General features: G+C 44.6%; 1 protein-coding gene across 7 annotated transcripts in view; it reads left to right on the top strand.

Moving 5' to 3' along the window:
- Window positions 1-4,796, top strand: part of LOC142488340 (uncharacterized) — a 100,679-nt gene extending 95,883 nt beyond the window's left edge. For all 7 annotated transcript variants that reach the window (XM_075588726.1, XM_075588729.1, XM_075588733.1 and 4 more), the window contains 2 exons: window positions 65-178; window positions 2,222-4,796. In XM_075588726.1, the coding sequence (XP_075444841.1) occupies window positions 65-178; window positions 2,222-3,561 (1,454 nt within the window). In that variant the 3' untranslated portion in view covers window positions 3,562-4,796. The remainder of the gene's footprint in view (window positions 1-64; window positions 179-2,221) is intronic.
- Window positions 4,797-15,995: the final 11,199 nt, after the last annotated feature.

The raw sequence follows: 15,995 nt of genomic DNA, 5'->3' as shown, positions 1-15,995 counted from the left end.
GATATCACAAGAAGAGCCCCCACTCCCAGCTTTACATGATGGATTTTTCTTTTCTTATCGCCAGGTTTCCCAGTGGTTGTGCCACAGAGTTTAGAGATTACGTTAGAGAAAGAGGTGCCGAACACTGAGGAACGTCTGACAACCATAAAGAATGAAATGGGTTCATTTCCTATTGGTAGTAAGTGCCCTTATATCCCCACTTGTCTTTATTCAATTTGTTTAAAAAATGTACTGACATGTCTACAATATTGGGGAAAATAACATTAATGCAATAATAGAATTACAAGCTAAATGTTCTAATAACCTTTGAAAATCATGTGTTTTGTTGTTGTTATTATGAGAATATTATTGTTATTGAGGTTTGAACATTGGTAACCCCAAAAACTGTTTCCAGCACTCCAGGTTAATAATCAAGTACAATCACTTACTTTTCACGTCCAGTTGGAGAAATCAGCCCCCATGTATACTCCTTATAATAAAAAGACCCATAATTATGTCTTGATACTTAAACAAGGTATCTTCTGCTGCAACCAGCTCTGCGTCGTATACTCGCTGCAACCTCTTTCTCCGGTTGGTGAATGACGATCCTGCGCACACATCTGATAACGCCCACTCGCCTGTCTTCAATATCTTTATGATGCTCACAAGTGTACTTTTCAGGATCCCTGGCTTCAGTGAAGATTTTGACTCCATTCGCCATGAAAAGTCGCAGAGTGGCTGGAAACCCCAAATTAAATCTCTTGTTTTGTGAAACAAAGAGCTACAAAGTTTTCCAAACTCTCTCCTTTTGTTAGAGACTGCCATCGAATAGTCCTGGAAACTTAATGTCTTGGATCCTTGGTATACAATTTGTTCTGTGTCCTTGTAAGCTTGCTGGGTCTGATATTCTCACTAAAGTCCCGCAATTTAGCCATCACTGCTCTTGGTCTTTCTCCTTGATATTTTGTTGGACCCAACCTATGGGCTCTTTCTACTTTGATGGTAGCCTGATCTAAAGGTAACCCCAAAATCTCTGGGGGCCATTTTGGGAAGAAATCCATAAGTTGATATGGTTGTACAGACTCCAATATCCCAATAATTCTTAGATTGCTCCTCCTGGATCTATTTTCAAGATCTACCATTTCCTCCAAGGCTTGATTTTTCTTTTTTAGTTCTTGGACTTCTGACTGAGTTTCTCCCATATCATCTTACAACTCTTCCACTCTGGTCTCCCCCTCACCCAATCTTGCATTTTGCAAGGAGAGTTCCTCTTTAAAATCTTCAAGGGGCTTTTGCAGGGAGTGAAACCTCTTATCTAATGAAGGCATTATCTCTCTTGCAAGGGCTGTATCCTGTTGTTCCTCTGTCTCCCTGCTGCCTTGGAAGGCCAAGTTTAAAGTAGGGGCAACGGCGAGGCGACATCAGCCGTCGCCGTCTTAAAGCGATTCCTGCACTCTGGTGCAGGAGACCAGAGATAGCGACTGGGGGTGTGGCCATGAGCGGTTTGCCCGCATTGGCTGAACTGCTCACGTTCCCGTGTCGACACCCCACAATCGCTGGAAATATCAAAATCTTCTGGCTTCCAGCGCTCGCGACGGCTGATGTCACGCGGTCTCCATCGTGGTCGCGCCCACCATTGGCAACCATGACAGACAACATGTATTTGCTGCTGCGCAACGTCACAGTCGCCGTAGCAAGTACTATAAACTCGGCCTAACTCTTATCACAGGAGCCATCTTAGGAGATTCTGTTTTCTTCTCAGTTTTCTCTGTTCTGCTTGGCTGTTCCAACCGATTTGCTTCCCAGATAGCTGGCCATAGTGCTCCATGATTCTGATTAAAGTAAGTTTGTCGTATGTGGGAATAGTATATGTATGCGTTTGTGGGGGTGTAATATTCATGCATGTGTTGCGGTTCTTGGAATATTTTAGACAAAGTTCTTTATAAAATGGCTCTTCCTTGAAAGGTTGCAGACCCCTACATTCGGCAATCAATACAATAATAAATACAAATGATATCTTTTCAAATTAAGTCACTGAGCTTCTAGAAACAACTTTCAGGTCATTGGGGACACTGGATATTAAGGGGCAAAACCTTAAAACCATGGGTTAAAAAGTGAACATTTTGTTAAGCAGTGATGAAGTACATTTTGCAAATTACTAATAAAATAATTTGCTTTGTCATTTTTGATTTACAGATAAAAAAAATATATAGAACTGAAATTATTTGTTTACTCCTGTTAGAGAGCTTCCTGGAGAAGCACGGCGAGAGCTCTGAGATGTCCAGAAACCATCTGATTCCTCACAGCCCTGAAGTGCCAAAATCCAATGATTCCTGCCACACGTTGGACACATTCACGGAACCAGTGCAAGCAAAGAATTTCTTTATTTGTACAGAGTGTGGGAAACAACTCAGTTGTAAGGGGAGCCTCCTAAGACACGAGAATATTCATACAGGGGAGAAACATTTCAAATGTACAGAGTGTGGGAAACAATTCAGCAGTAAGGAATATCTCCTCAAACACCAGAACATTCATACTGGGAAGAAACCTTTCACATGTGGAGAGTGTGGGAAATGTTTCTCTCGGAAGATTGCCCTCATTGAACATAAGGGGATTCACACAGGGGTAACACCATTCACATGTACAGAGTGTGGGAAAAGTTATTCACGGAAGATCAGCCTCTTCAGACACCAGATAATTCACACAGGGACAGGACCATTCCCATGTACAGAGTGTGAGAAACAATTCAGTATGAAGGGCAGCCTCCTCAAACACCAGATGAATCATACAGGGCCAAAACCATTCCCATGTACAAAGTGTGAGAGAAGCTTTTCACTGAAGAGCAACCTCCTCAAACACCAGAGGATCCACACAGGGGTGAAACCTTACCCATGTACAGAGTGTGAGAAACAATTCAGTGTTAAGAGTAGCTTCCTCAAACACCAGAAGATTCATAAAGGGGCACAACTAAAACCATTCCTATGTACAGAGTGTGAGAAAGGCTTTTCACTGAAGAGCGACCTTCTCAAACACAACAGGATCCATACAGGGGAGAAACCTTTCCCATGTACGGAGTGTGACAAACAATTCAGTGTTAAGAGTAGCCTCTTCAGACACCAGAAGATTCATACAGGGGTGAAACCTTTCAAATGTGCAGAGTGTGGTAACTGCTTTACATCAAAGGCCAGTCTCCTTGATCATGAGAGGATTCACACAGGGGAGAAACCTTTCACATGTACAGAGTGCGGGGAACAATTTCGTCTTAAGAAAGCCCTCCTCACACACCACAGGATTCACACAGGGGAGAAACATTTCACATGTACAGAGTGTGGTGAACAATTTCGTTATAAAAACTCCCTCCTCACACACCACAGGATTCACACAGGGGAGAAACCTTTCACATGTACAGAGTGTGGTGAACAATTTTGTTATCAGAACTCCCTCCTCGCACACCACAGGATTCACACAGGGGAGAAACCTTTCACATGTACAGTGTGTGGGGAAAGCTTTTCTTGTAAAAGTTACCTCTTCAAACACCACAGGATTCATATAACTGAGAAACTACTTGCTTGTTCAGAGTAGGGGTTTTCCAATATACCGGTATCATAGTGGAACCGTAGTAATAAAAACAACTTGTAACTTGATACTTCAATTAGTTATTACATTGGCAAGTGTAAAAGAGAATAACTGCATGTTTAATTTCCACCCAGCATTTATGGTCAATAGATGTATGCCAATCAATGAGTAGTAATCTGGGCTACTGCCAAATGCAGTGTAAAGTTAGGAAGAGCTAGGCCTCCGTATCTCCACACAAACAAGATTTTATTAAATGGCCCTTAAGTTGCAGAATTAAGAATTACTAATGAATTCACTCTCCTCTTCTGTCATGATTGTTGTCTTCTGTACCAGCTGCTGTTAATCTAGGATTGCCTCACTCATTCTTTGTTCTCTTCCAGTGTCAGTCCTGTTATAAACCCCTGTAGGACCAACACTAGTACCAATTGCAGACTTTTAAGACACTCTTTTAAGCCATTTATATCTAAAAAGCTACTAAACAAATTAATGTGATTGTTTTATGGGATGTAGGGTTTGAGAATAAAATAGTTTATTGGTATCATGTAGTTTTTTTTAAATGTAGTTTTTCAAGATTTATGGTTTTTTATTGAAATATAAAAGATACAGAAAGCGCACCAAAGATCAGTATAAAGGTATTTATTGCAAGTATATGAACACTTACAATTAGGTTTGTAAAAGTGAATGAACAGCTGATCGCCAGGTGGAGAGAAAAACAGGGATTTGCTGTTCTGTCACACTTACGGCTGCTCGCGGGTGACATGCGAATGTGACGTTGCCGGGACAATGGCGTTTTAGCATTGGTTGCAATATCAATCAGAAATTCTATTATACGCTAGTCCTATCCTGGACTTACTGAGCCGCCATAGCTCCCTACAACGTGTCATGTGTGGTGAGGATACCACTTTGCTGAAACTACTGGTTGCTGGCCCTGCAGTTACTTGTATACAAATACAAGTGTGAATGAGACACTGCTGCTGTAATATCTCCTCCCAGCACCCCTGCACAGGGGAGTAGGAGAGGTGCAGTGTCCCCTCTCAAGGAAATCGGAGGTGACGGGCACAGTGGACACACAGCGGAAGGGGACCGTCGACCCTACAATATGTGAGCAACATTACCATCAAAGCAAAGAGCTACTACCACACGCTGGGAAGCTATCCAAAAATGCTGTTTTTGATTATACTGGCTGTAAGTGCAATATTGTTCTTAATCTAGTCTTTTGTAATAAATGTATTGTGCTATGATCATTTCTCTCTTCTATTTCCATTGCAACTCGATATGTATTGGAGACCTAGCCTATCTAGATTAACCTCTGACACTCCTGATAGGAAAAGAATTACAACACATGCTATGCAAAATTGTAAGTGCATGAATTCAAATGTATGAACTTCAATGGTTAATTAACCAATATTGATACATTGCTATCTTCTCATTTTTATTTTGGACTAAAACGAATATACTTGAGACAACGTGCCTGAGGACATCTTTTCTTCTAGTCTCCTATTGTGTCTTCAAAATCTAAATGCAATGTAACCCGTCCTTTATTCCTGTTAATGTTCGTATGCTCTGATATCTCATACTGCATATAATGGTATTAAAATGTAACCCAATTCCAAGGTGCGGGGAAACCGTTACAGGCGAGGAGAATCCTGCTTGTGCAGCTAACACAACGTAGAAATACAATTTCTTCAAAGGGTAGGCCTCTTCTAAGACAGATACAAAGTATACTGTAGTGCCGACGAGTATTCTAAAACAAATCTGGGGCAATCACCAACAAGACCAAGGTACATGCTGTGACATTTCTGCAGACAGACTAATGGCCCATCGGATTAACAGTGGGGGTCCCTGGCAGCCCCATTCAAACTGGATGGGACTGCCAGGGACCCATGCTGTGTTAATCTGATGGGCCATTAGTCTGTCTGCAGAAATGTCACTGAAATGTTGCAGCATGTTCCTGGGTCTTGTTGGCGATAGCCCCAGATTTTCCAATGCAAGTTTAGAATACTCGTCGGTGCACCTTTAGCTCTACTCACAAGTTCATAATGACGTTCTCCATTTAATGTGACTGCCAAGAACAGTGGAAAAACGGTTTTAGGTCCCATAAAGACCCTTCATCAGGTGGTTGACTTTATGAAGAATACAATAATACACATATCTTCATTTTTCTGCCAAACGTACAATCTTCTTTCTGCATCTTCAGCCTGGCTGGCTCTTGGACATCTTCACATGTAAAGAGAGAATATTCTATATTAATAATCATGAATAAATACAGTAGTGTACTGTGTGAATTACATATGGTACAGTACGCATGTGGTTGAAACACATGCGTGTTATTGAATATCTACACATGCGTGTATATGGAACCTAGTTGAAACACATACCGATGCAGTCTTTTCTATCTATCGGCTGCCGGGGGAATGGGACAGAGCAATGTGGAAAGTGTAGACCCTCCACGGGACAGCCCATAGCAAACTGTAATGGCCCACGGGATTAATACAGCAGGGGTCCCTGCATCTGAATGGGACTTGAGCTGTGTGAATCCTACTGGACTACACCTGTCTGATTCAGTATCACTCTTAGCTCGCATCTTACAGTCGCTCTACCTGCGCGCCTCTAACATGCGATCACGTGGCTTTTATTTTTTAAAAACACGGTATTGAAGCAGGGGGTCTCCAGAGCCTGTAACTCGGGAAGCAGGGGGTTTCTGAGGCTGAAATTAATGCGATTCAGCTAAGGACACCCCCTGATTCAATACTGTGGGGATAGAAGGGGGGGTGAAGGGAGTAGTTGCCCCAGGGTGGGTGGTTGGGGCTACATGAAGGTTGCAGGAGGTTTTAACCCCTTCATTACCTTAGTGGTAGTAACCGCCATGGTAATGAAAGGGTTAAGCCCTCCCACTAACCACCCACCCTGGGACAACTGTACCCTTCACCCACCCCCTCTACACCAAATAAACATTATAATACTCCCCCTTACCCGTAAGTTACTTCTCTCTCCACTCCCTCCTCCCCACCCCCGGTCCACCCCCGGTCCACCTTGAAGGCTGGAGTTCTCAGAATGTGGTTGCAGCATCCCCATCGGTTTGGGACTTCTGTGCAGTCTGTCGCAGAGTTGGTAAGCCAAAGATACTGTATGTTTAGATGTCTGAAAACATTATCTCACATAACGTGAAGGGCCTTAATAGCCCAATCAAAGGACTGTTAGCTTTAGCAGATTACTAACGGAAGAAGGTTAACATCTTATTATTGCAGGGAACACATTTTAGCAACAACAGCTTTCCTAATTTTTTTTGGATAAACAAGTTCGACAATGTTCGCTTTCCTCGGACACTGTCAAAAAGAGAGGGGTAGTGATTTTATTCCATAACAGTTTCCCATTCGTAGTGAAGCAGACCAAAAAAAAAAGACCAGGAAGGCAGATATTTGATCCTGGTCGGAACTATACATGGATAATACTTAACTATTGGTAACGTATATGCACCATGTGAGTATGACCTGTTTTTTTCACATAATTTTTCAATACTTTAAACAAATTAGCCAAAGATTGTAAAATCCTAGCGGGTGATTGTCACGGTAACTTATGACAGGGTATAATAATACACAAAATAACTGGGTTGAACTGAACACGACTTAGATATGATAAAGTGAATTTATTCCTTAGACAGGTGAACACAGCAGATAGTACAAATAACAGATGAGGAATACACTTACTTAGGGGTTGGAATGAAGAAGTAATCAGGAAAACGTGATTAGCAATTCAACAGCAATCAATTGGTAAAATGAAGACCAAGGATATAGGGCCTTATTCAGAGAGGGTTGATAAACAAAATCGCCAGGGAATTTAAAATGACTGTTTTTTGGGCTTTGCTATCGCGCTATTCAGAAAGGCTCGATTACCAGTGATAGCAAAATTCCCAAAACGGGCGAGTTGCTGCCAGCGAGAGCATTGAGTCTCTGAAAAGGCCTAAACCAGCGATTCATTTCTGCTGCAGAGAGAGCTGCTCTGAGAGCCGCCTCTCCCAGCTGAAATGTCGCCCGAAAATTATTTATTTAAATATACATTTCTTTAATAGTGTAGAGGTGCAGGGGGTCTCCGGAGCTGAACCACGTTGGTTTTATGTCCGGGGACCCCCTGCTTCCCGAGATACAGGCACCTTTATGGGGTGCCGGTATCTCCTATGCAAGGAAATGTCCCGGTCACATGACGCGGGACATTTCTATGCAGAGGGATACCGGCACCCCATAAAGGTGCCTGTATCTTGGGAAGCAGGGGGTCCCCGGACATAAAACCAACGTGGTTCAGCTCCGGAGACCCCCTGCACCTCTACACTATTAAAGAAATGTATATTAATATTTAAAAAAACATCAATACACGCCCCCCCTTCCGCCCAAACCCATACAGTAATGGACAAAATAACTATTATCCAGATATGGATAATAGATTATTTGCCCATTATTAAACACTGCATTAGCATACATAAATAAAGTAAATAAATAAAGTTATACTTACCACAACAGCAGGTCCCTCTGTCCTCCGTTGCCAGAAAGCATATATACAAAATAAATACATGCTAATGGCCCCTAACCCCTTAATCACCTTAGCGGTTACTAACCGCTATAGTCATTAAGGGGTTAACCCACCCTGACCCGATACCAACCCGGGAGGCCTAAGCACCCACCCTGACTGACTATACCCACCCTATACCCATTGAGTAGTATAGTGGTACATCATACCCATATAATAATAATATGGGCATGATAAGCCTCTATAGCACTCAATGGGCACCCTAATGACAATAAATTAATACACAAGACACACAATAATAAAATGTAACTAAACTCCAAAAATTCACACGTCACTAAATACAAACAGTAGCCAGCTAATACAATCAACACAATCAATAGCAACATCAACAATGAATTATTTAAACCATTAACCAATCTAAACAATTAATTCCGAAACAACTCAAAATGAATAGTAACACTAACCAATGAAAACAATGAATTACTCCAACATTAATGAATTTAAACAGTTAAATAGAAAGAAATTCTAACAATCTCTGAAGTAACCATAAAACACATTAGCTAACATAATATAACATTAAATACAAACGAACACCAATCGCAAACCTTTAATGACATTAAGCATGAAAAAACAATCACATCCACATAATACATGAAATGCCAAAAAGCAACACCAATACCAAGCGAGAATTGCCCCCCAAATATTGTCATAATAATGTATTAATCTGTACCCTAAAGAGGTACCAATTAATATATTATCAGTCAATGTGCCTCCCCCAAAAAAATCAAAAAACACATCCAAAGATTAAACCTGTAAAAAGAGACATTTACAAACATTGAATATATTACTTACCATTAGAAGCAGTAGCCCTCCGACTCCCGGGGAAACAGGAAGCTCACGTACCTGGAAGGCCTCCAACAGCATCCGATGCCATCCGCCATGGAGATCCGGCTCAGGTACCCCAATCTTCTTTTTTCTTTCTTTAATCACCTTCTTCTATCTTCATCTGTAACCATTTCTTGTTCTTCTTTATCTTTCTTCATCAGTCAATCCAAAATACCCCATGTTAAATCCAAGCCGATGCTGTCTCGTCGGCTTCTTGGGCTCAAATGAGGCGTCACGGCCTTAAATATGGCTTGTGACGTCACATTTACCCTCAAAATGGTTAACAGCCACCTGATTGGCTGTTAAAACCATGTGCAGACTTTAATTTTTTTTTTTTTGCTGTGACGTCACTTAAAAAGGAATGATGCCAGCCAATCAGAATGGCTGTGCTTCATTTGCCTTTAAGATGATGTCACGAAGCCGGCGTCAGATGGTATTTCAGCCAATCAGATCGTGGGAACAAATTCCACACTCTGATTGGCTGAACTACCTTGTGACACAGCGGCCATCTTGGATTTAGTGACGTCATGTTAAAGGGAATGATGCCAGCCAATCCCCGCAAGGCCTAAACAGCCACTAAGGGCCAAATTCCCCCTTCACCCACCCCCACTAGCCACTGTATTGTATTGTATTGTACAGTATGTTTCTTACAGTAAGCTTGGCACGGGTATTTAACCCCTTCATTGCCTTAGCGGTTAGCCGCTAAGGTAATGAAGTTGCTGTACATGCATGTTTCCTGCCTCTGATGCATGCCGGGGGGGTCCGGAGCTGCTATTAATGGCTATCAGCATCAATCCGAGACAGGAAAGGGGCCTGATTTTTTCTAATTCCCGAGACATCGCTTCTCATCGAGGCCATCTCCCCACCAATTTACCAAAAGTTTTGTGGTGAATTGGATTTGGGGAGAAGACCACCTTTTAGGGCTGCGATGGGCTGCGATATGCCGCGACAGCCGACTCGCGGGTCTCTGAATTGCGCGAGTTTATCAACCATCCGAAAATGGTCGACAAGGGGCTGGTCGCTGCTCAGTCGGCGAATTTCGGATAGCGATACAATTTTGCATCGATACAGGCCGTTATCGAGCACTTATCTGAATACGAGTAGCCAGTTTGGTCGATAAGGGCCTTATCGAGGCTTTCTGAATAAGGCCCATAGGGCTGACATCAGTTTATATGCAATTCCAGTCCTATATCTATCATTGAGTGCAGGCTATTGGAGAACAATTACCTGCACCCAATCTCTAACGTGGGAACATTAATAACCCATGCCCCCCAGCTAGTTGGCACATGCGTACTTCAGGCCCTGGGGGTCTCATTTCTTTAGCCCCACACAAAAGTCAGGGCGCCGACAAGTTACCATATGGGGATCTGGTCAGGAAAGTCTTTGTTTGTAGGTGTGAGTTATAGCACTCACAGACCACAAAAGCCCTGCAGTTCCCCGCCCTAATGTGTACAGCTAGGGTGGCTGAGCCTTTGATCAGGGGGTCTGTTGTAGACAATAGGTCGCCCCCCTGAGCATTTACATTCCACAGATTGCAGGAATCTTTGCGGGCTTTTATCCCCGCTTTGAGATTCAATACAGTTTTTAATATTAAGACATTAAAATAATCCGTTCTGTTGGGCCGAGCGGGCTGAAACCGGCCAGTCCCTCATGCCGGGAGTGACTCTCCATGGTGGCCAAGTTTCAGCTCGCTGCGACCTTCCAGACCGGAGATACACAAATGCAGTTTAAAACTTTTATTTCTTTAACACAGGATTGTCCGCTTTAAAATGAATCTCTGCTTTTCACTCTTTTCCCATTGAAATCAACGGGCTCCGCCGCTATGGGCTTTCAATGGAGCAACTCCGCCGTTGAAGTCAATGGGTTCCGCCGCCATAGACTTTCAATAGGGCAACTCCGTCATTGAAGTCTATGGGTCTTCTCCGCCATAGCCTTTCAATGGAGTAACGCCGCCATTGGAGTCTATGGGGAAAATCACCAACCTTTACAGTTGCCCACACTCAGTCTGGTTGGTCGGAGAGGGCTGGAAATGGCCATGCAGTCATGCCGGAACAGTGACTACATGCGATCCAAATCCCAGCCCTCTGGTCCTCCCAGAACCGGAGATATGGGCTTCCACACTTTATGGTTTCGGACTTAGCCGTTTTCTCGCGCTGTTCTTTTCTCCGCCATTGGAGTCAATGGCGCGTCCCTCTCACCGCGCGCGACCCTTTACGGGGGTCCTTGATTTGCGGACCCGGTGGTGGTCGAGTGTGGGGGTGCCTAGGAGCTAGGGGCAAAAATAATTTTATTTCTGGGTGCCCTAGAACCTAAGGTTCCCACGCCACTTGTCGTTGACCTTGAACTAATGTGATGAAAGCTCTTTTTCTGACATTGTATCTGCTTCTGCGGTTTGGATGGCTGCCAACCCGTTCCTGGAGATCGGCGTCGAGGAATCCCCATTGAAGTCAATGGGCCCATTGACTTACAATGGGAAACCGCCGCCACTCCTCTCGGACGCCACCTGCTGGTCTTCGATGGAAACGGGCCAAAACCGCCAGATCCGCCATTGGAATGAATGGAGCTGCAATGGCGACCTATGGGACACTGCAAAATGGAGCCTGAAAAGGCGGGAACATGGAACAAATGGCTATAATCACTTCCTAACTATTTTTTTTTTAATCAATTTTTTTATTTGAGAACAACATACATTTTGCATGAATACAACCACTTCCTAACTATTAACCCTTCTCCTCCCGGATGGATCCCAGTGTGTGTGTGGTGCAGACACTGACATGGTGACAATACATAACGGGAATACACATTTGGATGTTGCAGCAAGGTAAAAACCACATTCCTGGACCGTGAGGTCAGGGGGTGGCCATATGGGGTGCAACCCCTTTAATACCGGGCCAATCCCCCTCTCCCTATACAGTGATTTCAACAAAGCCCAAGACCCTGGCCAAGATAGATCTACGACAGTTGAAAGCAACAGAAATAGAGGCACGGACACACTTATCAAAGGGTTGCGGGATAATCTATTGACAGACCTATGGAGGGAATTACATACTACAGAAAAAGGATATACGTTTTACTCAAATCCGCAGTCCAGTTACAACAGAATAGATTACTTCCTTGTATCACACAGACTGGTCCCAAAGACGATCTCTATGAGGATCCATGATATTTCATGGTCAAATCACGCATCAATAGACTTACGGTGCTTCCTATTTACTCTAGACCCAGGGTGGGCAACCCTGTCGCCATTCGCCACTTGTGGCGAATTGGCACTGAAACTGTGACAAACGGCCGCCAGGACTTCTTTGTGTGCCCCCACCCCCTTCTCCTCCCCTGGTAGGGAAGGAGCGCGCTCCAGCGGTGTGACGCGCTCCCCTCCCTCACCCCTGGCCGCTTCAGCACATGCGTGCCATGCGCACGCTCTCCAGCACGTAACGCACGCGCCCGCTCCAGGGCTCCGAATGCGCACGCACCCGCTCCAGGGCTCCGAATGCGCGTGATACCTCCCCTCTGATCCGGCTTCAGAAGTTGATGCGCTACCGCGCTCCCCTCCGAGCCGGCTCCAGCTGAAGTTGACGTGCTGCTGCGCTTCCCTCCTCCCCCCCTCCCGCCACCACTGCCTCCATCGCCTCTGTGCCGCGATCTGGTAGGAATGGGGGAGGGGGACTGATGATGAGGGGGACTTCTGAAAGGGGCTTGGGGAAGGACAAGGGTGCTGGGGGAGAACAAGAGTGCTGGGGGAGATCAAGGGTGCTGGGGGCAGGACAAGGGTGCTGGGAGAGATCAAGGGTGCTGGGGGCAGGACAAGGGTACTTGGGGCAGGACAAGGGTGCTGGGGGCAGGACAAGGGTGCTGGGGGCAGGACAAGGGTGCTGGGGTGAGAACAAGGGTGCTGGGGGAAATCAAGGGTGCTGGGGGCAGGACAAGGGTGCTGGGGGAGATCAATGGTGCTGGGGGCACGACAAGGGTGCTGGGGGGAGGACAAGGGTGCTGGGGGCAGAACAAGGGTGCTGGGGGCAGGACAAGGGTGCTGGGGGCAGAATAAGGGTGCTGGAGGGGAGGACAAGAGTGCTGGGGGCAGGACAAGGGTGCTGGGGGCAGGACAAGGGTGCTGGGGGCAAGACAAGGGTGCTGGGGGCAGGACAGGGGTGCTGGGAGAGGAAAGGGTGCTGGGCGAGATGAGGAGGGATTAAATGAGATGATGATTGGGGTGAGGAGATGATGATGATGGTAGTGGTGGTGGCATGAGAGGAGGATGATGGGGGGCGAGAGGATGAGGGAGTTTGCGGTCTGAGGGCCGTTCTATAGTGCGTGCGCTTGCTGCGCCGTGCGTGCTCATGGCAGTTATAGTTGGCTGAGGTTAGTCAGCCTTTCTATAATGGTGCCGCGCGTGCGCACGGTAGTGAGCGTGTAACCAGCCGACGGGGGAAGATGAGGACAAGAAAGATTTCGTGCTGCTACTGCCGCTGAAATGTGTGTGTATGTGTGTGTATGTACGCATGTACAATGTTAATAAATAATTTATTAAAGTATTAATTTATTTATTTCAAACGTATTTATAACACACACATACTGTACACACAGTATCTCACTCGCTCACAGCATACACACAAGAAGCATGTGTCACGTGCACGCGCGTTCGCACAGGCACGCGCGCACACACTATAGAGCGGGCCTGGGAATTTATAAACTTGTTTTCACATGCGCAACATAATACTTCAATTTTTACATGGTGTGGCTATTTTCACTTCTAATTCGCCACACCTGTGGCTACATTGAAAAGTAGTTTGCCCACCCCTGCTCTAGCAAATTGGAAACTAAATGATTCAATTATAAAAATCCCAGAGGTGTTTCAGAAGGTTAATACAGAGATTGACCAATTTTTCAGAACACATCTAGGTAGTGTGGATTCCCACATCACTCTGTGGGAAGCCATAAGGCCACAATAAGAGGCACCCTTATTAGTATTGCTGCAGAAAGGAAAAAAGAAGAGGCAAAATTGTTCAAACTTCAAGCAAAATGAAAAGAGCTCTGCCCTACATAAATGAAACAGGTGGCCTTACACCTTTAAAAGAGTTGAAAGATATCAGAATAGAGATTAAATATGCTCTTGACCTTTCAGGCTGAGAATTCCATGAGCTGGTCTAAGGAAGTTTTTTTGAAAAAGCCAACAAGCCAGATACCCTGTTAGCCAATAGAATTAAGAAGGGCAACAACAAGATTTCACTTTAGAAGAATGAACACAAGTCATTAAGGAACTAAAACCATCCAAAGCGCCAGGTCCTGATAGGTTTTCTAATTTATACAATAAAATATTTATAGACTTATAACCCCCCCCCCACACACACCTTCTGCGCATGTTCAATGCAGTGCTTGCGGGTGCTTCATTCCCAGAGCAGATGCTTCAAGCATCTATTTAATTAATTTACAAACAAGATAAGGATCCAAAAGACTGCAAAAGATATAGACCAATCTCGTTGATAAATTCAGATATCAAAATTTACTCAAACGCTGGCTAATAGATTGAGTCATATCCTGCCTAGACTTATCCATCTTGAGCAAGTGGGATTTATTAAGGGTAGGCAGGCAGGCAGCAGACAATACCAGACGAATTATTGATTTGATTGAGATAGCTAATACAAAAAAACACTCTAAATTAGCAGTAGAAAGAGCATTTAGCAAATCCATGACACAATCAGAGAATCTCAGGGACACAGAAAGAATGACAATCGACACGAAATACACTACAGGTAGTGGATTTATCAGAAGCACAGAACAAAGAACAAACCTCAGGCACTAACTATGGATGGAATTGGTGGGTAATCTTCTTTTCTCCTTAGTGAATCCGCAGTGGTAAATGTTGTTAGGACCACCTTCTCAGACCCCCTATGGGATCTTTCCTAGATCCCTCAAAAGACAGAGAAAACAGGGAAGAAGGGGGGAGCAGGGGTCAGCATTAAAACTTCATAAGACTCCTAATGGGAACCTACAAATGCTCACACCCTCAATAACATAAAAGAGGGTAAGGCGCCAAACTCTCCTGTCAGTCGCACGGCGGCTGCGGGACAGACCGGGTGCTTTCCCCCAAGGATTTGGATACACGGGCAACCTCAGCTGTGGGGCTGTGAGGGGGGGAAATATATCCCACAGAACGTTAAAAGCTGCACATAAAGAAGTGTGAGAGTTTTTTCAACACCCTCTCCAGCTAAAGAGACCGCTGGGCCAAGCGCAACTCCTGAGGGTAGCCCTGAATAGAGGGAAAATACCAGGGTATAAAGGTTCAACCTCCCAGGGGGGGGGGGGGGGGAGAAAGTGGAAATACAAAAAATATGTGAATGATCGTGACACCTCAGAAATGAGGGGGCTTACGTCAATGTAAAAAGGAAAAAATAAATAAAAAGAAACTTACATCACCCAAACAAACTCGGCTCCAATTATAAATATAAAAATGACCAACAACGCCAAATATGCCACCCACCAAACAACAAAAAAAAAACACGGGAGGCTGCCCTCTTCTTTAAAAAAACAAATACAGAAGCCAAAGATTCAGAAGCGTCTCTCGTAGGTGAAGACGCAGAGCCAGAACCAGACTCTGAAGAGGAGGTAGATACCCCACTTACTCGCAAAGAAATGCTGATATTTGTCCAAGACATCAAAAGCTCCTTTCACTCTGAGATACAGAGTATTTGTCATAGTATCAGAGAGGAGATAGCGTCCATTGGAGACCACATCGTGAACTTGGAGGAAAAAGTGGACACTACCGCCCTTGCTCAGGAAACCCAAGGTCAAGAAATCCACGAACTAAAAATCAAGTCAAAATAATTTTTGAAAAATTGGCGTACACAGAGAACCGGTCAAGACGCAATAATTTGCGGATCAGAGGAGTTCCGGAGGAAATGGAAAATGTCCAACTGGACGCATATCTCACCCGGCTTTTTAAGTCTTTGTTACCAGAAATAAGGGACAAACTCCAGGTGGACATTTCACACAGACTCCCTAGACCTAGAGGCCTGGACCCAGCAAAAACCACGAGATGT

This window comes from Ascaphus truei, chromosome 2 (genome assembly GCF_040206685.1).
Source record: "Ascaphus truei isolate aAscTru1 chromosome 2, aAscTru1.hap1, whole genome shotgun sequence".
NCBI lineage: Eukaryota > Metazoa > Chordata > Amphibia > Anura > Ascaphidae > Ascaphus > Ascaphus truei.
The sequence above is the reverse complement of the archived record's forward strand: the minus strand, read 5'-3'. Positions and strand labels throughout refer to the sequence as shown.